At 41.2% G+C, this 21,052-nt stretch overlaps 1 protein-coding gene across 1 annotated transcript in view; it reads left to right on the forward strand.

Moving 5' to 3' along the window:
• The window catches only part of DPYD (dihydropyrimidine dehydrogenase), a 646,991-nt gene that overhangs the window by 183,553 nt on the left and 442,386 nt on the right, over positions 1–21,052 (forward strand). Inside the window, exons 6-8 of the mRNA XM_025193285.1 lie at positions 2,559–2,755; positions 7,657–7,738; positions 14,425–14,512. Coding sequence (XP_025049070.1) covers positions 2,559–2,755; positions 7,657–7,738; positions 14,425–14,512 — 367 coding nt within the window. The remainder of the gene's footprint in view (positions 1–2,558; positions 2,756–7,656; positions 7,739–14,424; positions 14,513–21,052) is intronic.

Genomic DNA, 21,052 nt, shown 5'->3' on the forward strand with positions numbered 1-21,052 from the left:
GGGGGGGGAAGCAGCCCATATCAGGGGTCCCCAGCCCCCCAACCCCTGCTCACTCAGCAGGTGTGGGGATGGGGCCAAACCCTGGTAGCATGAGGGGAAGCGAGGGTTTAATCCCCTCATTGCAGGGGTGATGGTGTGGGCACTGATAGGCTCCACTTGTGCACCTGGACTGAGGCAGCCAGACACCAGTAGCCTGAGGGAAGGGATGGATTTAGTCCCTCCATTGCAAGCAGCAGGGGCACTGACAGGGTGCTCTGGGCCAAGTCCCTCTGAAAAGCAGCCAGCCAGCTATGGGCAGGGGGTAGGGAGGGGGGATATGACCTGGCTGAGGGCAGGGGGGCAGAGCCAGGGCTAGTTACAGCCCGACTTACTGCTGCTTCCCACTGTGGCAGCGTAGCCCAAGCTGGGGCAGCTCTGGGGGGTGGGGATCAGCACCCATCACTTCCCACTTCTAGACCTACGCGGGGGCCACAGTAGCAGGTGGGCTGCAGCTGGCCCCATCCCTTTCCCAGTGGTGGCAGAGTGAACTATTGCGATGGGCACAGGTAAAGCACCTGTTACCCTCTGTCTGCTTGTGGCAGTGCCAGGTGCTCTGGATGGGCTGCTGTAGGCCAACAGTGTAGGCCTAGGTGGGGGGAGGCAATGGACCACCATAGCTCAGTCTGGCCTGTCCCCGCAACCCAGGAGCCTAGACAGTGGTTGGGCTATGGCAGCCTGCCTCAAGCACCTGGTACTGCTGTGAGCAGGCAGCAGGTGACAGGTGCCTCACCTCTCCCCGCTGTAATGGTTCCCTCCACCACTGGGTTAGGGAGGGGGGGACAGTTGCTGCCTACACCTCTGGGCCTGGGCCTGGGCCAGACCAGGTTGCAGTGGTCCATTGCCTCCCCCTGCCACTGCCCATGCCCCTGGCTTGCAGAAGCCTGTCCTGAGCTCCCAGGAGTTCAACCTGGCCCGGCCCAGCCCCACAGCCCAAGACTGTAGGCAGCAAGTGGCCCATGGCAAGCTGCCCCCTCCCTCTCCTGTTGGTGGTGGTAGAGTGAGCTATCATGGCAGGCAGAGGTGAAGCACCTGTCACCCTCTGCCTGTTTGGGGTGGGCTGCCACAGGCCAGTCACTGCCTAGGCCCTTGGGCTACAAGCGTGTGCTAGACTGGGCTGCAGCAATCCATTGCCTCCCCCTGCTGAGTCCCACACCCCTGGCCTGCAGCAGCCTGCCCCAAGTGCCCGGCATTGCTGCGAGCAGGCAATGGGTGACAGGTGCTTCTCCTGCACCTGCTGCAATAGTCTGTTCTATTGCTGCCACTGTCAGGAGAGGGAGAGCGGGGTGGAGCCACACAGCAGCTGCAGCCCACCTGCAAACCATGGCCCCCATGTGGAGAGCTGGAGGAGCAGGCAATGAAGGCCGATTCCTGCCCCCTGGAGCTGCACCAGCCCAGGCTGCTGCAGGAAGAGGCAGCAGAGAGTCAGGCTGTAACCCCTTCCCTGCTGCCAGCTGGCTGCTTCATGGAGGGACTCAGCCCAGGGAGGCCTGTCAGTGCCCCTGCTGCTGCTGCCTGCAATGGGGGGGATTAAACCCCCACCCCCTTTCCCCTCAGGCTACTGGCATGTGGCTGCCACAGCCCTGGATGCATGGCCTCAGATGCACGAGCAGAGCCTATTGGTGCCTGAGCCCCCCTGCAATGAGGGGATTAAACCTCTGCTTCTCCTCAGGCTACTGGGGTCTAGCCCCATCCCCGCTCCTGCCAGGTCCAGATCCTAAAATACTATAAATTAGCGTAGCTTTGTTGATCTAAGCAATTTATAAAAGGTGAGAATCTAGTCCCTGACAACAGAGTTAGGAGGACATATTATCAGATACATTTGCAAAATGCCATAAACACGCAAAGCAGGCACTACTTATTGGAGCAGCAAGGGAGTGGGCCACTGGGGACTCCCGGCAAGGGCTGCTGTCCCCTTGCCAGGCAGACCCAGCAGCACTCCTGAGCAGGGTTTTCCATCCCCACCCTTTTCTTAGCCAATCAGAGTAGTGATAGTGCTCCAGCTAGGGAGAAGAGGGGTAGGGTCAACCCCACGTGGCTGTAACAGACAGCCCAGCCCAGGGCTGCAGAGCATGCTGGGATGTTGTAGGACTCTGATTTAATTTAAACCAGGAAGGGATCTGGGACAGAAGTTGCATAAACCGGTTTGACCCAAATCAGTTTAAGTCTGATACTACATTCAACCAGGTTTATTTTAAACCAGCTTTGGGCATTTTGAAACTGGTTTATGTACACTTATGTTCTGTTACAGGTTTAAGCCAGTTTCTGATCACTTAAACTGGTTTATGTTTAACTTCTGTCCCTATCTGAAATAAAAGGAATTCTTTGAGAGAGAACTTTCTGGGAGATATTGATACATTTTGTACGCTGGGTAATGTGTCTTAATGAACTAAAATAGTGATTTTTGACATATGTACTATTTATAATGAAATTGAAAACTCCATCATGTCATTCATTATAAAACTCAAAAACAGGAATTATCTTTGAAAAGTATTTAAGTTTTGAAATGTTTTATTTTTTAGGTGTTCAAAGCTATGAACATTCCTCAGATTAGAAATCCTTCTCTACCTCCCCTCTTCAAAATGCCTGAAGCCTACCAGGTGAAGGTAGCTCTCATTGGTGCGGGGCCTGCAAGTATAAGCTGTGCTTCATATCTGGCTCGATTAGGCTACTCTGACATCACCATATTTGAAAAGCAGGAATACGTTGGTGGCTTAAGGTAAAATAAAAAAAAAAAGAGAACCAATATATCTGATGGTTGTGGGGGCGTTTGGAATATAAAAGATGGTAACTGGAAATACTATATTTTTGGAAAAGTTACTTTTTATTTAAAATGATTCATTATTTGGTAACATATACAACTAAGGGTAATCTTTATTAAAAAAAAAATCCTGTTCAAGTTCAGCCTATTGAGAAATTGATTTTTTTTCCTCAAAAGAAAGAAAAAAAAAAACTCAGAGCAGTTTATGACTATTATGAAAGGAAACATTTGCATCTTACTTCCTAGCCCTTATATTTACCATGGAGGTATAAAAAGAATTGGAACTAATAGACTGTCATTTATTAATAATGCTCATGCACTCAAAAATGCTTGCACACTGGCCATTTGGAATTGGACAGAAAGCAATTTTGTTTGCATAAGCAAACCTTGGAATCATTGAGGAACTGTGAGGTCTGAAGGAGGTGTATGCATTTTTGAAATTGTTTCTAAATTCTATACCTTTTAAAATTTATTCTAATTTAAGAAATGATCCACACTAAACAAAATACATGTTTTTTAATAGTAATTGCATCAGAGTATTATTTTGCTAAACAGATCTGATTTTCTGCTTTGTTTCAACAGTTAAATAGAGAAGAGATCTAGGTCTACTGTATCTGGCTTTCTAAAAAGATTTTCACTTATTGGTGATGCAGGACACAAAATGTCCTTAACAGATTTTCTTCAGGCAGGTATAGCCACTCTATTTGGTGACTGATATACACTCCTGGGCACTTTATGTTCACTCTATAAAATGCTGCAGTACTTCTGGTATTGAATCCTTCAGAAAGTCTAGCCCTCTAATCCAAAAGTGACATTTAAAACATGATGAATTTTTATGATTCTGGCTCTACTTTGTAAAATAATTAAATAGCTGTTTGTAAATGCTTTTCAGTTATGCAAAAATGGTGGAAACTTTGAATGCTTCAGAATGCTTCAGAATGCTTATGAAGTGTTCTTGATGTACATAGACATGGAAGAATATTAACTTTCTATTGGCAGCATAAAATTTACCTCTAAAATCCCCCAGACATCCATAAATCCCAGCTAAATGGGATTTTTTTTGGTGACTATACAGTTGAGAAAGCAGCTCCATAGCTATGTGTGGTAAAAGCTTTAAGTGATGTTTTCATGGTTCAGAAGGTGTAGTATAGGCCCTCTGTGCTGGGGGATGCATTTCTACTGCTATAAGTGTAATTTAAGTCTGCTGGCACCTCTAAATATATGTCAACACATTTTAGAGTTTGAATAGTTGGAACATACCATATTTTCTTGTAGACCACACACTTCCCCGGTCTACCTCCTTTCCCTCCTTCAAATAAGACACACAACTTGTTTGGGGAAAGCACAGTGAAAAAAAAAGTCCAATCATGACGGAGAGCTGACTGTATGGAACAAAACTACTGCCATTGGAAGCAGTTGTGGGAGGATTAACACTGGACTTCACCGTTGCTGCTTCATGGCCCAAAGAGAGGCAGAGCCCTTGGCAGCCATTACAAGGTCTCCATGCTTCTGAACATTTCATTGTGCGATCTATAATCACATTCAAAGACAGGACTTGTCATTGTAGTGTGTGTAACTTCTGGAATATGTTGCTTTTCAGGTGTTCAAAAATTATGAATATTCTTGAGAAATCTTTCTTAGGCTTCCCTCTTAGAAATCCTGTGGTCTACCAGATGAAGACAGCTCTCAGTGCTGTGGGGCTTGCAAGGATATGTTGTGCTTCTGCCCAGAAATCAGCTTTCCTGCTTAAGACATGCACCTCAGCTTTGGAGGGCTAGGTTTTGGGGGGAAAAATCCCTGTGGTATGCAAATAAATATGATGCAATTTCAAAGATTCAAATCAAAGTAAAATATCACACATTAAAAGTCCAAATTTATCCCTGAAGCAACACTACTAACCCCAAATGTCAAATACTTAAAAGACTCTCTCAAGGGTATAGAGCCAATGGCAGATAAGTAGAGCTGAGGGTTTCCATGTTGCTGTTTAGGTTTAAAAGTGTTCTGCCTAATTACCAAAGTGTTATTTTAGCTGTTTGTGGTACAGTAGTTTCTCTACATAGACTTATTTTAGTAGAATCCAGGGGATTCTAAAGGATTGCAGGTTTTGTTCAAGGTGTATTGGTCTGCTTATTAAAGCACTGTGTTGCATTTTTTGTAAATGTTCTATTGAAAGTTGCATGCAATCACTTGCAAAAACAAAAAAGACCCCCCCCGCCCCTCCCCCTGGTGCCAGTTTACAGTTTTATGTTACTGAACAGTTATAATCCTTTCTTTGCTTGAATTAAATAAATATCAGTAAATGAAGAAGGTGAACTTTATGCTGCACCCACCTTTTGCATTCCCATACACATTCAACAAATATGACTTAATCATCTGTCCCATTAAGGGGAAAAAAGTAACTTTCTTTAGGGATCTTGGTGATCTTAGTGGCTGAACTGAGCATTTTGCTGCATCTTTCTGGTTTCTTGAAGACAACATGATTAGTAACAACCCTAACAATGGTCATGTTTTATTCCCATTCTTTGTACAAAGCACTGTTTGACATTTAATGGTACTTCCACATCTGGAATAAGGGCAGGTTGTGGCATTTACTCATTTTGCCCTCACTTTGACATTGAAATAGAAGAGAGGTTGATCTGAGACAGCAGCCATCCATAATTGCAGCCACAGTGCTTTGATAACAGCATATTTTTTCAGAACTAGTTCAAAGACCAGAGGCTTCTCATGCCTCTGTAAGCTATTTAGAATGTTTAAAAAGACCAAATCAGTTTTGGAATCTGTGTGTGTGTGTGTGTGTGTGTGTGTGTGTGTGTGTGTGTGTGTGTGTGTCACAGAACCTCTATATCTGTATGATCAGGATGTTATTTCAAACCTCAGGATTTATAGCTGTTTAAGATCATTAAGGAGTACCTTCTGATTGTTAAAGCCTATTGTGACTTAGGTGTTCTGTTACCTCTGGAGAAATGGAAAATGTTTTTCTTCTATATGGCTAATTTAAAAGGTGTAGGTTATGTTTACTGAGAAATACTTGCATAAGCTACAGTTGAACTAGGCAAACTTTCAATTCATTTATCAGAATGGTTTTAGTTTCTGTTTTATGAAGTGATGAAATAATATTGTATTTACTCAGATATAAGATAACTCAAATATAAGATAAATTTTTTATAATTTTCAAAGTATAGAGTGGAGGTTTCCCTTAAATATGTCCCTCTTCCACTGCTACAGCAGGGAAAATAAATCTGGAGAGATCAGGTAGCCCCCTTGCCTTCTGCCCCTACCCCCCAACTTCCTCCTCCTGCATTCCTTTCCCCTGCTTGTTACTGTCAGACCCTGCTTTCCCTGAGCACATGGAAGTTGGGAGCGAATTTGAAAACACTGAGCTTGAAATAAACATGTGCAAATTATTACAGGTAGAATTAGTTCATTCAGAATGGATGTATTTCACCTTTTTTGACTTTTTTTTGAAACTGCTGCAAGCTTTAGCATAGGTATTTCATAAAAAAGCACTTTTGAGCAGCACTTTTGTATCTACTTAGATATAGTACAAACTATGCATGATATTAATGCAAAGCCAAAAGCTTGTGATTTACCATATAGTTAATTGGGCGGATCCTAACAGAGTCACAGCATTTCAAGCCACGGTAACCCCACAGCTTAGCACTGCTCAGTATGTGTGTGTGTGTGCTCCAGATACCAGCCACAAGGGATCCATGAGCTTTTTAGCCCCCCCCACTCATGACTGCAACTGGGTGTTCTTGTCACAAGTCCTGGGATCCTCCAAAAGTATATATGAAGATAAAGTGCAGGGCAATCTGGTGCTGCTTCACTTCATGGAAGGGTGGGCCATACCAATCATATACAACAGGTTGAGAGAGAGGCAACAGAGGGATGATCTGGGGCCCCATTTGGTGATGTTTGCTAGATATATAAAGCTGGTGAAGAAAGAGGAATAATTGGAAATAGGAAAGAAAGGTGCAGCTCAACTCTGGGAGTGAAGAGGAAGTAAAAATGTATTCAGTGAAGTGGTTCACGATGACTTGAAAAAGAGTTGGCACTGAAGGGACTACACTCAGTGGGAACTACTGTATGTCTTATGTAGATGGGCTCCATTAATCTATTCTTGTGGTAGGTTCCCATCAGGATTTTGGCCTACACCAAGCATTTTTGGCAACAAGGGGAAGGTATTAGGGCTCACTTTGGTTTGGCCTGGTATGTCCAGGCCTGGTGCCAGTTCTCTTGTAGGGGAGCAACTGCCCATTTTTTTCCCCAAGGGCCACACATACACAAAAAAAAAAAGATTTCCATCAGCATGTTTGCCCCATATAGGCCATATACTTTATAGTTATGTTCAATGTTGGCTGCATTTAATTGTCTTCATAGTTGGTTTCCATTACTGAACACCTGCTGCTTTTGGCAGCAGTTCAATGATAGGCAGTGTATTTAATGAGGTTTTCTTGTATGCAGGTGTAAGACGAGGAGCTTTTTCCCATGCTGATTGGGAAACCTTGTCTTGTATTTGAGTACATACAGTAGTACTTATAACAGTATTGAGAAAACTTGTTAGCAACAAAAGAGCTTAAGGGAAAAAGAGGGAAAATCAGTATATGCCCATTGGTACTGTACTAAATCTTAGTTTTCCCTTTTCTTCAATCTATGCATGCTTGCTAATGCAAGGGAAAATTGGTTCATCGATAGGCTTTTTATCAGGATGACTCGTATTCTATTTCATTTCCATTTAAATATGTGAAAATCTTCTTTGTACAGGCAAAAACATTGCATCAGATTTGTACAATATGTACTTAATGAAAAGTCCTCAACAGCTGGAAGTTGTTTCAGAACCTTTTTTTCATTTGTTCTAGTACATCTGAAATCCCCCAGTTCCGACTGCCATATGATGTAGTGAATTTCGAAGTTGAGCTTATGAAGGACCTTGGAGTGAAGGTAATGAAAAATATAACCTGCCTATGTATAGCTCAAAGAAAAAGGAATGAGAGCTCTGCCAGAGACTAACAGGAAAATGTCATGCACATTAGTAAAGAACAATTAAAAGCCACACTAGGCAGAAGCAGGAAGATGCTTTCTCTTGCTCAGGGCATTTGTCTGTCTGCTGTCTGAATGCCACTAGTTTGGAAAAGGGCAATCAATAGTTCTCATCTGGCATGCCTGCATGTGATTAATTGTCTGTAAGAAACAAATTCCTAAATTGCTTTAGGGGTTCAATGTAGCCATTCGAATGATTTGATTTCTTTAATCAAGCTTTTTTCATGCAAGTTTGGTACTACTTAAAACATTCGTATTTGACACTGCCCTCTTCCTTCCTAGTTTTTCCTTAATGGTTTGTAATACAATCTTAAACTGAAGTTCATTTTACTTATCACATGCATCAAATTAGCAGTGTGTTAATGTGATCATCTCTTATAAACAATAACAATAATTCAACATCTTGAAAAGCCATAGCATTGCATTAGCTGTATTTCATTAAACAAACAACAACTTCTTGTTTACTTTATAGGTAATGGACATGCTGCTTTATTGTTCATTCAGGGCTTGCTCTGGAAATCTAGTCAGTATGTGTAACTTCTGCACAGTTAAATAGAAGTTACATGTAATGGAAAACATTTCTAGATTAAACCTTTAAAAAGAAGAGTAGATAATGATACATTTGTACCTGTTTCAGGTCATAATGCTTCAGCTTTTACACATACAAGCAATCTTTACTCGTTGTCTCTTATCTTGGTCCATTGGGCAGCAAGCCAGGAGTCATGACACCTAGGGTGAGAGCTCCATATCTCCTCATCCCATTTATGCTTGATAAAGGGATTGGGGTGGTATAAAGAGCTTTTGGCTAAGTGCAGACAGTCAAAAAGCCCGAGGCTGAATTGATTTAATCTTCACAGGTTAGTCTGAGATGCATAGACTGAACCAATTAGCAAGTGAACAGACATTCACTTTTGATAGGCCAGAAGCTGGGTAGTGCTAGAGCATGGCTACCCGCTTGGCTGGAGCAGACAGCTTGAGCCAAGACTAGCCCACCAATGCTGTGAGGCAAGGTGTGTGGGGAGGTGCAAGGCATCCTGGGATGCTGGACAACTATGAGTTGACTTGAATCTGGAGGGGATCTGGGACAGAAGTTCAATAAACTAAATCAGTTAAGTCTAATACTACATCCATCCAGGTTTATCTTAAACTGGTTTCGGCCACTTTGAAAGCAGTTTATGTGCACTGAACTTCTGTTGTGTTACAAATTTGAACCAGTTTCCAATCATTTATACCAGTTTATGTGTAACTTCTCTCCCAAGCCTAGAAGCCCTGAAGCAGCCAAATGAAGATTATCCTTCTTCAGAAACTGTGGATAGCAACTACAAGCTTTCTTTTTGACAATTACCAGCCCTTGCATTAGGGCGTGGTGGGGGGGGGGCTCAAGAGAGGAAACAGGATATATTAGGGATGGAGCTACAGGGTGTTGTACTACAAAGGTTTTGGACATTGCCACTACTAGTAAAATAAGCAACTGGAGATGGTCTGCATAGTTTAGGCCAGTCCCCAAAGCTTTGTGTTGTGCCAGGGGGTACAGAACAGCCCAGGTTTCAAGAGACACACGTGTAACTTAAACCACGGTAGCAAGCTCTTTAAGTACCCTGGGTAGAGGTATGGGGTGGGATTATGCTGATCACTGGAAAGTGGTTGGGAGGGAGGGGTGCATAGAAAAAGCAGAATCTTGTCTGCCCAGACTTTCTGAACTCCAGTGGCAGCAGCAGCTGCTGTTGCTGCTGCTGTAGCAGTATAGGCTCAGGTTCAGGCTTCCTTTACAGTGCCTGCAGCAACCTGGGAGCTGCCCCTGGTGCCCTATTCACTACCAGACACAGGGCTGTATATGTCTGACTCTTATACCTGGGCAGTGCAAAGCTGTGCCTCTTGTGGCAAAGCTTCCCTGCTGTGGTAGACATGCCCATTCTGGCGCCCTTTCTAAGTCAGCTATTTGGGCTAGTGCTCTGCTTGTTCCCTCCCCACATTATGCTCCTGGCTTAAATCAAACATAGCCACTCTCTCATGCTAGGCTGGGGGGTCTGTGCAGCACAGAATCTCACTCTAGATTGTATTTGAAACTCTGCCAGTGATTTGCTATGAAACCTTTGGTAAGCTCCTTAACTGAATTCTGTGCGTTTTTAAATGGGAATATTTATCTACCTTTGCATAAAACATTTTAAAATGAGGACAAGTGAATAGTAATGTATTCATGCTATGCATTGTTTGTTTATGCAAGCAATTCTATTTACATTAGGAAGAATTATTCAGATGAATAATCACTATGGGATTGCACCTTAGGAATATTATGAATCTTAAGAAAAAATACTATTTATGTTTCAATTTTCATCATTTACACAACAGAATAACAAACTATGATAACTTATTGCCTATAAGTTGTAGCCAGTGAGCACATGCTTATGTTTTGAAAAAGTATATAACCAGATTTAGGTGTTGATAATATATTTTATATTTCATTTATAAATTAAGAAAATAAGAAAACAAGCCTTTAAATACAGTATAGCTTTTTCTTCTCCCTTTCTCCCTTTTTATGTTTTCAGAAGTATCTAAGTGGGAATACATATAAATTCAATAAAAATGTGAAAGGTTCAGTATAAGAAGGGTAAACATTGTCTTCATTCAGCATAACATGTAGTCCATGCACCCCGCTGTTTGGGTTTTTTAATTTTTGTTTAGCTTTTTCTTTCCTTAAACAAGTGCACAAATGACCCAGGAAAGATGGGGAAAATATTCAGTTACAAAATATAAGTTTGGAAGATAAAATCAGAGCTGTTCTAAGTATACAAATTAAGTATAAATGTAAGATGCCAAAAGACACTGGGTTAGCCATCATACACACTTCAGCCATTCAGTAGCCAGCATTGCTACAGGTAACATTAACTCCAACTCTGTTTTGGTGCACAGGCTTGAGCCTAGGAGAACTTCCTAAATATGAGAGGAACAGATAGTTGGTAGCTGTGTGATAACCCCACAATACTGCAACTACACAAGGAGGGCATCCTTTTCCTGAATCTCTAGGTGTTGTGGTTTGCCTCTTCCCACCCTACCCCAGATCTGAAATGGTTGACTTGCAATAGAGATGATGCAGCAGTACCAACTTGTATGGGGAGGAAGGTGATTCTTAAGAGATGGAGAAGATTGTACTTGTTCTGCTCGTCACAATGTGACAGCATCAGCTGTGGATGTGGTCAGTTACGTGGTCCAGTTTGGTCTCTTGTTGATGAGTCAGTGGTTAGGTGCCTCCACTTGGGCTTGGTGAGGCTGCAGCTAGAGTACTGCATCCAGTTTTGGGCCCCACAATTCAAAAAGGATGTGGAGAAGCTTGAGAGAGTCCAGAGAAGAGCCACGCGCATGATCAGAGATCAGGAAAACAGACCTTACGATGACAGGCTGAGAGCTATGGGGCTCTTTAGCCTGGAAAAGCGCAGGCTCAGGGGTGATCTGATGGCCACCTATAAGTTTATTAGGGGTGACCACCAGTACCTGGGGGAACGTTTGTTCACCAGAGTGCCCCAAGGGATGACGAGGTCGAATGGTTATAAACTACTGCAAGACCATTTCAGGCTGGACATAAGGAAGAATTTCTTTACTGTCCGAGCCCCCAAGGTCTGGAACAGCCTGCCATCGGAGTGGTTCAAGCACCTACTTTGAACACCTTCAAGAAAAAATTGGATGCTTATCTTGCTGGGATCCTATGACCCCAGCTGATTTCCTGCCTTTGGGAGGGGGGCTGGACTGGATGATCTTCCGAGGTCCCTTCCAGCCCTAATGTCTATGAATCTATGAATCTAGATAACCGTGAAAGTGGCCATTTTGGTATCACTTGGATTTTATCAAGGTGGTTCTTTGCTGCAGTATGATACCTGATGTAGGTGATGCAGTATTCTCCAATACTGCATCACTTACATCCCAAAGTTCTTGTTAGTCCCCAGCATTGCAAATGTAAGGATAACAATAAAAGTGATAGAAAAAATAATCAGGAAGAAACAGGCACTCATTTACAGTTGCTTTTTTGCTGACCGTGCAAAATTATTTATCAAGGGCCAGGTTTACTTTCTAACCCAACTTGCTACAGGGAAAGATTCTGATCTGAACCAAAGGTTTTAAAATGAACCAAACATGAAGACTCCAGCATTTAGATTCATACCATTCAGTGAAACAAAGCTTAAAAAGTAGAGACACCTAATCTGAAAATGGGGCAAAAGCATAAGAATAGGGAAACACAGTATGAAATGCCTGCCCACATCCTGAAACTATAGACTGCCCTGAATACAAAAGCTAAGCCTGAAAAAGAGCTGTGCAAGTTGGAGGCAGCTAAAATGATTGCTAAGTGTGAACGGGCATCTGTGCTCTTGTTGACAGAGCCAGCCTGTGGCTCCCCTAATAAAATCTGTTTTATTTTTTTCCCTTGTGTCTTCATGTTATCTGTAGAACCTCTGGCTGCTGTTTTGAAATGCCTACTTTTAGTTTGTATTATATGCCATTCTTTATGAGCTCTGCCCCCTAGTTCTCATCTAGCAAGTACAGAGATGGGGGCAAACTCCTGTTTTACCTAGTGGATGACTAAAGTGCAGCTTGTGACCAACTCTGTTACTTGACTGAAGTATAGGAGTCGTTCTGTTGCCACCTCTGAACATGTAGGTACCCCCCATTATAGGAATAGGATTGTCCCCTGGAGGAGCATAGACATCACCTTACTCTTATCATGCGGGTACTTATGAGTGCTTGTACATGTGCAGGCTCTGACATGCTATAATTACAGTGCGTTAGAGCAGACCCAATTAATAGAGTCTGCTGTAGAGTGCTAATTAGCATGCTCCAGCCAGTCTCCATTTCTCGTGTATCAGCATCCCTGCACTCCAAAATGGCAGCAGGGTGCTTTAACTAAGGCTCATTTGATGTGCTTTAGTTAAAGCGCCCCCGTCACCATTTTGAAGTGTGGGAATGCTCATGGGCCACTCTAATTAAAGTTCCCCCTGCTCCCCACCCCTGGAGCACATGTAAAAATGCCCTTGGTGCCCAGAGTGGATAATAGAATTACTCCTACATGTCAGCTGGGCAACTCAGAGTTGGTCACAAGCAGCACTTTGGGTGCCTATATATTTCCCCATATATTTCCTGTTGCACAATCCAGTCACTAGCTATTAGCCTTGTTGAGGGTATAACATAAAGCATTAATACCATCTCTTTGATATAGTGACTGGAACTGCATGCAGAAGCCTGGACACACTACCCATTAATACTGGTTTAAGATAGATAAACTTCTGTACACCTATATAAATTTCACCAGGAGTGGGAGTGAACAAACAACCAGCTATTCCAGAATAGCTGTTTGCAGTAGGTTGCAGTAGGTATTTAAGTGCCTCACCACTAGGCAGCACTGCACAGGTTCCCTAAAGCAAATGGCTATTTCAGGATGGAAGCAGACACAGAGCACTTACACCACTACATACATGTAGTTTTTCCCAGGGAAGCTCTTTGTCAGATTCAAGTAAATCATATTGATGTAAGGGCTTATGATGTGTGCACTTCTTATTGATACCAGTATAAGTATGTTGTGTCTCTAAATCCTAGTACAAATGGGGTCTGCCAAGGCACCTTATTTGTTTTATAATCTGAACCTCTATTAGCACTATCTAGTACAGTGCTTCTCATCCTTTTTAGATTCAAGGAAGCCCTTGGAAAATGTCAGCTCTTAGCTTTTACTCATATTTTTTGACTTTGGAAAAATAGTAGAGCAATTATTTGTTGCAAAGACCTAAGGAAGATCACAACAGGTCAGAATGTTTTGACACACTGGATTCCTGTGTGAAATCTCTAGGTTTGTCTTAGGAATCAGATGTAGGTGCTTGCATACCTAAGTGCTAATATTTCATGGTGCTCTGTGGTACCCTTAAAAGGGTCTCCTGGCATTCTGGGGTGTTGTGGCCTCCTGTCTGAGAATCACTGATCTAGTACCATGTTTGCTTTTTGGTTTCTGTACTTTTGAGCAATGGTATGATTTTTTTTTTCCCAATGATTTTTCCACAATAACCTTGAACACCTCTTCTCTGTCAGTGTGCTGGATGATTGTTCCATTTAGCACATATTCCCCAGACTAGTTTCTTGCTCTCAGATTAGGTTTCTTAAATCCTGACTTTCATATGGGGGATATTTCATTATGTAACCAGTATCAAATACAGCAATTTACTGACAATAAATAACTGTTTTTCAGCTTGGCAGTTCTATTGTGTTCTGTGCTCCCTGGACAGATTTTGTTTGTTTGTTGGCTTGCTGCTGCCTGCTGCAACTTATGTTCTGAACCTCAGCAGCTGCTGGCTGAGTCCAGGGTCAGAAGAAAACAGAAGTGCCTTGAAGATACTTTTTGCATTCCTCCTGATGCATGCATGTAAAACAGAGCAAAGGGCCTGGCCCCTTAAGCCTAGCTTGAAAAAAAAGAGAGAGAATGTATCCTTTTTTGTTTTTGGATTAACTCCTCATTAGGAAACCATTTAAAATCTCAATGTGAGGTGCACAATGAAAATGCTAATGATTTGTAGATAATCAATTTTGAAGCATTTGATCTTGATATTTAATTTTAGATAATTTGTGGAAAAGGCCTTGCAGTAGATGGAATGACACTCAACACATTGAAGGAAGATGGTTACAAGGCAGTCTTTATTGGAATGGGTAGGAGGAACATCTTATCTCCTTCGTATTGTTTTGCTTAAGCTAAGAATGATTATGTGGTAATAACTGGCCTCTATTTCTGTATTTTAATGAGATTATTTTAAATTGTTTCTATATAGAACAAATAATTATATTATGAAAATATGTTTCTCTCTTCTACTAGATTAGCAACCTAAATAAGCATCTAGATTTTGAAAATGTCTGAGCTTCTATAAGTTCCTGTCAATCACTATGTAATCAGGAGGATCTCTTTAGTGCTTAGTAATTACATATACATGTAGCTCCTTGTTTAGTTGCTTCAGTATCAATTTAGGAGTTTAATTGTAGGCTTCTGTTTTTGAAATTCTTCTCTACTATGTACTAATTTACCTAAACACTGCATACATTGTATTCTGCATATGTATATATTAAATAATAAAACTAGGAAAAATAATCAGTGGGCTATTTTGAAGCCTTAAGTTTGAAGTTGTACACCCTTTGCAAGACGGATGTATATATTTAACAGAGAACTTAATGAGTGTGCAGTTTCTTCCCATGAGTTGGCTTTCCTGTACCTCAGAGATACAGTTGAAGGCCAAGCTTTCAATTGGCATCAACTCCTTGCTGATGGGGGAGCTCTGCAGTTACCTGGAGATTCTTTTATGCTTTTGTTCAGAGGGGTGGAGCAAAGACATATGTAACATTGCAGTCATTTTTTGTTTGTTTAAGGAGCTGTTTGCTTAAGTTAAACATAGATATGATACATCATCAAGTCCTACAATATTTTAGTTTTATTCATTTTATTTATTGTTTACTTAAATGGTTTAAAAGTGGATGCACTGAAAAAAGTAACTGGGAATAATTGCCATTCTCGCCTGAGGGATATGCAAGCTCAATTTTCAGTTTTTGCAAACAACTTACTCTACCCACATAATTAGCAAGTGTATATGTAAGCTAGTGATACCATACTTGATTGCTTTTTTTTCTTATAAGAAGCACGTAATATGCTTCAGAGATACCTCAATTAATTTACTTATGGGAACACAAAATAAGTTCACTTTGAATTATGCTCTCTCTCTCATACAAAACAAAAACAAACAAACAAACACCCCCATCTAATATTTAAATCATTATTGTTATCTGTTAAAAGTATATTAAAGCACAGCTGGACCCATCCTTAACATATGATAGGCATGTTGAACAGCCACTTGTCTGCAGTTGGTATGAGGCTTAATGCTCTTTATTGATCTAGACATTGCCTAAGTGAACATAATAGGAAACAAGTTGTCCAACTGTTCCTCCTTCCTATTATCGATTACAGAGATGTAATTCTTAGTACAGCGACAACTGTTGTTTACCATCTGGGTATTCAATATAATAAGCTTTTCAAGTTCATTTTCTTGTGTGATTATATAACAGACTACTGTGATTTATACAATCCTAAATCTACTCATTGTCAGAGATCTTCCATCTGTAGGAATTTCCATAGGGTCAGATTTCTGTGTAACTGTATACAAGGCAATGCACCAGGTTATATTCTTTTTTCTTTTAATTAATCTGTCTCACTTCTAACTCTCTGCTTTATAAAATCCCACAAGTTAGGAGAGAAGTGCATAAATGAGCATTTGTTTTCTCAACACCTGACAGCTAGGACAAACTATCAGCTATTCTTAGAACAGCGGTGTTGTCAGCTACTGAAACATAAATTCTTTTAGAAGTTTGAAAGAACTTAATTTCATTTAAACGTTTGAAAACTTACCAATGCATATTTTACCTATAGAATGATTGGATTTTAAGTAGTGTATATTTGAATTTACTCATGACTCTGAATAAGGTTATCTTGGCATACAACATTTTTTAAATAAATACAATTAATTTAAAATAAATATATTGACAGTATTGTGTCACCTAAATACATGAAACCAAATGTTAGTCTTGTTTCTATAGCCTGGGCAAATGAGCAGATGCAGAGTTCTAATACAAATGAAGAGGTACTCTGAGGTGTGCCTCACATGTGGGCCACCTGTGAGCAGAATATATATAGGAAACAGAAGAGTAACATAGTGTAAACATTCCTTGTAGGGTGGTAAAAGATGCTATATACTCCCAACAATCCTTAGTAGAGGCAAGCTTGCACAAATGAAGGAATGAGTCCTTGTCTGTACCACCATGCAAGCTTGTCGTACTTTTAGTGGAGTACTGCTTCGAATATCAACACTCTATATGGTTCCTGTACAGAGGTAAAGGAAGAGCAAGACAGAAGCGCTCCTATGGTGTGTGTGGATTAACTCTATACAGCACAATGGAACGTTGTTTTATGTGTTCAACTCCAGCTATTTGTAATGACTGAGCACTATTTCTGTTTGTTTCTGGTTTGTTAAATGAAAGCACATGTAGCTGGACATTGAACTGAATGATGGAAATTGCTTGAGCCAGATATGTTTTTAAAACTTGTAGGAATTAAAGTCAAACTGAGGCTCATTCTTTTGATGGAGGAGAAAGGATCCATCACTGCATAGAATAAACTCAGGTTTTCCTAATGCTCCCTACTAGAGGAGTGGAAGTGAAAGAAGTTGGGTGGGTGAAAGCAGATGGAAGTTTTGGTGAGATGGAGAGCACAGAAGGTGAGATTTTACTCATAGTAGCAAAACCAGTAAACTTCATAGTTGCAGGACTGTTTAGCAGTTTTGTAGCATCCATATGGGGCCTCTATCCAAGTGGGCATCTCAGGACCAGTCCGAATGTTCGCCCGTCCACCTGTCCAGGGCAGTCCGCCCACCTGCCTTTGTTGTATCGAAAATTGTTTCTAGGCAGGAGGCTGCCCATTTAATTGCCCTGATGCTAAGGGCAACTACACGGCATGGAACCTCCCCTTATACCATGTACCAGGAACCTCCTCCATCCCCATAGTTACTACCCTGAACCTCCAGGCTGTTCTGGGAGCAGCAAGTCTCTTGCTGGGTGATGTTGTTCCTTTGGCCCCCTTCAGAAACTTCCAGCTCTGCTTTTGGGGCCTAGCCTTATATTCAGGCTTCCAGCCTCTCCACCAATCAGGTGGCCTCCTGCCTAACATGTGACTACTTCATTGGGTCTGCTCCCACCTGCAGGCTGCTTGGTGCCTGTTCAGACCCCTTAAAGTGGCAGGCCCAACCTGTGCTCTGCCATAGCATCACGGTGGGGGTGTACTTCATGTCTTAACACTATGAGTAAGCGTAAGGATTAAAAGATTGAATTTAGAGAAATCAATCAAAGTCTTTGCTGATTGCTGCTATGGCATTATGTCACAAGGAGAGGTAGTTACTCAAGCCAACATCTTTTAAGCTATTTGGATGTGTATAGTATAAAACAAAAGACTTCAGTATGAGTGAACAATGAACAACACAGTTTTGGTGGTATATGCTGTTTCCAAAGAGTCGTCACTTAACATATAGTCTGCTTCATTTTGTACCATCTTGATCTTCCAGATAAGATGTGGCCTTATGCAGAGTGTGTTGTAGTACTCACAGGGGCCCTGAGGTGACAACGGAATGGTTTAACTTAGCGTAGTCTATATTCAAGAGAAGTTGTCACCAAATCTTGGAAATTTCAGCAATGTCCAACAGCAGATGGGGTTCCAGTACAGTGGTAAAAACAGAAGGTGTATGCAATCTGATCAAAGAGGAAGATTTTAGCCTTTCCATATAGCCTTCTTGCTTCCTTCAGTCTTCTATTACAACCTCCTCCAGACTGAATTTCAGACAACTAGCTCTTGTTTCTAGAAAAGAGCAAGCTGTTTACTTCCTTATTTCCTTTTGTGATTTCAGAGCTCAAGCTGTCTGCCAGGCATTCATTTTTAACTCATACTGTTTCTAAAACACAAACCAATGGAAATGATCTGTAGGTAAATTCAGGGCTAGGTTTGCACACTGGCTTCTGGATTTATGCATAAAAATTCCTATTTGCTAATGCAGACCTGATACTTGGACTCACAGTAAACTTTCCAGTGTTCATTCTGCATAATCATCTCTTTGCAGAAGTAGAATTTGTGATCAAGTTTACAAGCTTTGAAAAATGGCCATTACAAGATAAATATCAAAACAGTTACTGCCCTGTGTAAGCACCATGGAGACTCCTGATTGGGGGTGGGGGACTGGGGAGAGAGAAATCAATTATGACTACAAGTGACACAGATGATGCCTGCACAGTGACAGAATTGGGCAGGAAGAGGGCAGAGCATCTTCAATGTTTTGTTTATCTATTAGTTGATTTTTTTCTCTTAAAGGATTAAATACTTTAAGGAGAATATTTACAGCCAGAATTTTTCATTCTGTCTGTTGCTGTGATGTCCCAGCAAGTATGGTATCCTGGCCAATAGGGTATCCTTGTCTTTTAAACTTTTCCAGAAGTTTAGCTCAGTTATTTGTAGCCCAGGATTCAGTCTTTCATAGTTCATGGCCAACTACAAAGAGAAAATACCACACAGCTAACTTGTATGCTAATACTTGAATAAAGTTGAACAACCTAAGAACTGTAAATAGCTCAAATCTACATTCAGATTTTCTCTGGACTACTCCTACATTAACATCAACATTTTAGATGCTATGATCCACATATTGGATACATCCTACACACCACTATGCACAAAAAATCATGGCCCACCATGCATCTTCGTAATGATGGAAGGATTGTCAAACAATTCCAGCCTATATAGACATGATCAGGACAAGAATTTTACCTTGAGAGCCCCCAGCTCCTTTCAAACAACTAGCTATTTCAGTTGGCTTTCAAACAACTTTATAACCATACTTGACTCATCATCAGAAACAAGCTCTGTGCTGATCAACAGACTCTAAATGGGACATAACCATACCATAACAATACATGCAAAACCTTCAACTCATCCCCACTGCCACAAAAATCAACAGTCCTCATAGCAAGGCCATCAGAATCCATGGATCATACATATGTGTATTCCAGAATGTGGCATATCTCATCCAATGCATCAGCTGCTCTCATGAAAACTATGTGGGTGAAACTCGATAAAAACTATGCATCACAATCAATGCAAAAGATAAAGGACAGAGACGCATGAACATGGGTAATGGGTAGGAGACCACTTCTCAGAAAAAAACTGCTCCATTTCTGACCTCACCATCTCATGCTCAACAGAAATCTACAAAACAGCTTCAGAAGATGGTCCTGGAAACATAAATTTATAAACTTACTGGACACTAAAATCCAGGGACTAAACATAGCCATTTAATTTATGGTTCATTATAATCTACCTGTGCTATTTGTTAATCCCTCTATGCTCCACATAGACACATAAATGACTCTCTCCCCTCTTGAATGGCCTTGACCTTCCACAAATCAGGATGGTGAATTTCTCTTCACTTTTGCCTATTTTTGACAATGTCTCTTTTCTCTTGTTTCATGGCCCTACTCCATTTCTCTAAGCAGATTCTTTGTTTTCATTTACATATGGAGCCATTGTTCCATCTATTACTAAGCTGGAGCTGTCTGCTATTTTCCCAGAGCTGAGCAAGGGTAGTTAGTGCCTGAAAACCTGTCTAAAGCTCTCCCAGTGTTGCAGCTGGCCTAGTAAAAGATACCACCTGTAAAAATCCTTGTCAAATAGTTCAGAATACTTTCAAATTAACTTTTAAAACCTGGATGGTGGGGAGACTCTCACCAGCATGCATTTTTTCTGGGCAGAAACTACTCTTATACATACTTTAACGTTGGGGATTCTACATAATATTTACATTCATATATATATTTCTTGCATCTGATTCCTTAGGGTAATATTTTCAATGGTGTCTAAGTCCCATGTTTAAAATTACTTAGATACTTACAGTGTGATTTTTCTGAGTGACTTTTGATAATGATACTTAGAAAGCTTAGTTATTTAGACTCTTGAAAATGCTGCCTTTTGTCAATAGCATTACCTCAAGCATAGTGTGCAGCACAAGGGTTCTTCAGTTGGCAAAGCAGAACTGTAATGAAAACTTAGATGTCATTTGGTCCATAGCCAAACACTTTTGCTTTGTCAGCAAACAGGCAAGAAAAAAACATGGTCTGTGAAACCTCCTAGTGATAGCACTTATTTCTCAGAAAATGACTGACTTGCTGTCACTAGTATGTCTAGCTGTATAGGAAAGTGTATCTGTAGCCAAATGTGTTTGAGACAGCAGAGATTCCACCTGGGGAATGTTAATAGAACTTCTGTTCCTTTATGCAAACCTTGATATTGTTGAATTTTTGCTCAAATGACTAGACTTGGACTCCTGTTAGACTACATATGTGAATAAGGGCTTTGCATTGTGCATATGGATTGTACATTTTGGCTAAATATAACTCTGTTCGGATACTGGAGGTGTGCAAAAGCAAAGATCAAACAGCACTGATCAGGATGGTTCAAAAGGTTGATGTACACTAAGAATAGTGGGATCAAACTGAGAAAACGAAAGGTTACCCACCTTCCAGGAATTAATTCCATCAGTGGAAGAAGTGTTAGAAGTTGACTGCACAAAATACTTTAAAATATGCTGTTGGGAACTCCTCCAATTGGAAGGGAGGAGG

Source organism: Alligator sinensis, unplaced genomic scaffold (assembly GCF_000455745.1).
Source record: "Alligator sinensis unplaced genomic scaffold, ASM45574v1 scaffold647_2, whole genome shotgun sequence".
In the NCBI taxonomy this organism is placed as follows: domain Eukaryota; kingdom Metazoa; phylum Chordata; order Crocodylia; family Alligatoridae; genus Alligator; species Alligator sinensis.